General features: G+C 49.3%; 1 protein-coding gene across 1 annotated transcript in view; it reads left to right on the forward strand.

Annotated features, from left to right (window-relative positions):
• The window catches only part of COL13A1 (collagen, type XIII, alpha 1), a 198,700-nt gene that overhangs the window by 139,887 nt on the left and 57,680 nt on the right, over positions 1 to 1,133 (forward strand). The window contains exon 22 of the mRNA XM_006837462.1: positions 853 to 939. Within this exon, the coding sequence (XP_006837525.1) occupies positions 853 to 939 (87 nt within the window). The remainder of the gene's footprint in view (positions 1 to 852; positions 940 to 1,133) is intronic.

The following is a 1,133-nucleotide window of genomic DNA, read 5'->3' on the forward strand; positions in this document are numbered from 1 at the left end:
ATTTGTGTACAGATGAGAGACAGAGAGTGCCCTGGTGACACAAATATATATAGAGAGAGAGAAAGCAAGAGTCCGAGAAATCCTCCACAGGGTTACTATGTGTCGGAACCAACTCAGCAGCACATAACAACAGTGACTTGAGTGCTGACACGTTAGTTCCAACTCATAACGTCCCTGTATAAGGTTTCCAAGGAGCCGCTGGTGGGTTTGAACCACCAACCTTGTGGTTCTCAGTCCAGTGTTGATCCTACAGCACCACACCAGGTGTCTATATATACACATACATATTATCCTCAGAAACCCTATTCAGGGTCGCTATGAGTCAGAACCAACTCAACAATACTTAGTACCCACAACAATCGCCGTATATATGTTTGAGGTTAAACAAGCTGGGATCTGCTGCCTAAGAGGCACAATGGTCCTCCTTAGCTGGTAAAGGCTCTGAGCAGTCCATAGGGAAGGAGCCTGCAAAGCTTGGTTAGCCAGCACTAACATCCTTTGGCTGCCAAACCCCTTTTTTGTAGCTAGTCTATTTCCAGCCCACTGAAGGAGTAGTCCGTGGAACACACCTTGGCAAACATGGCTGTAGACCCAGGCTCTGATGGGTCCCTTGCTCCCCCTCTAAACCTGTTCCCCTTCCGTCATGAGCTCCACTCCTTCCTCAAATCCCACTTCCAGACCAACCAGGGTTCTGAAGGCCTCTGGTCTCCAGCCCTCATGGAGCCCACAGACTACTTAATATCCCTGCGGAGCTCAGCATAGGTGGAGGGCGGGTGACATGCTGCCTTTCAGCGAGGACAGCACAAAGACAGAGGCTGACCCAACTATGGTAATTCCACTTTCCACCCCCAGGGCGAGAAAGGCAGTGCTGGCAACGCCATTGGAGGAGGCCGAGGAGAGCCTGGGCCTCCAGGACTCCCTGGGCCCCCAGGGCCAAAGGTGAGTCTGCCCCAGGAGTCAAAGGAACCTTGTGCCTGTGGCCTTCAACTTCAGCTCATTTCCAGGGACTCAATGTCCTGGATGCCTCACTTTTTTTTTTTTTTTTTTTAATTAAATGTTTTTATTTTGGATTGAGTGAAAGTTTACAGGGCACATCATCAGCTTCACATTCAACCATTCATATAGCTTTTTTC

Source organism: Chrysochloris asiatica, unplaced genomic scaffold, assembly GCF_000296735.1.
Source record: "Chrysochloris asiatica unplaced genomic scaffold, ChrAsi1.0 scaffold00020, whole genome shotgun sequence".
Taxonomy (NCBI): domain Eukaryota; kingdom Metazoa; phylum Chordata; class Mammalia; order Afrosoricida; family Chrysochloridae; genus Chrysochloris; species Chrysochloris asiatica.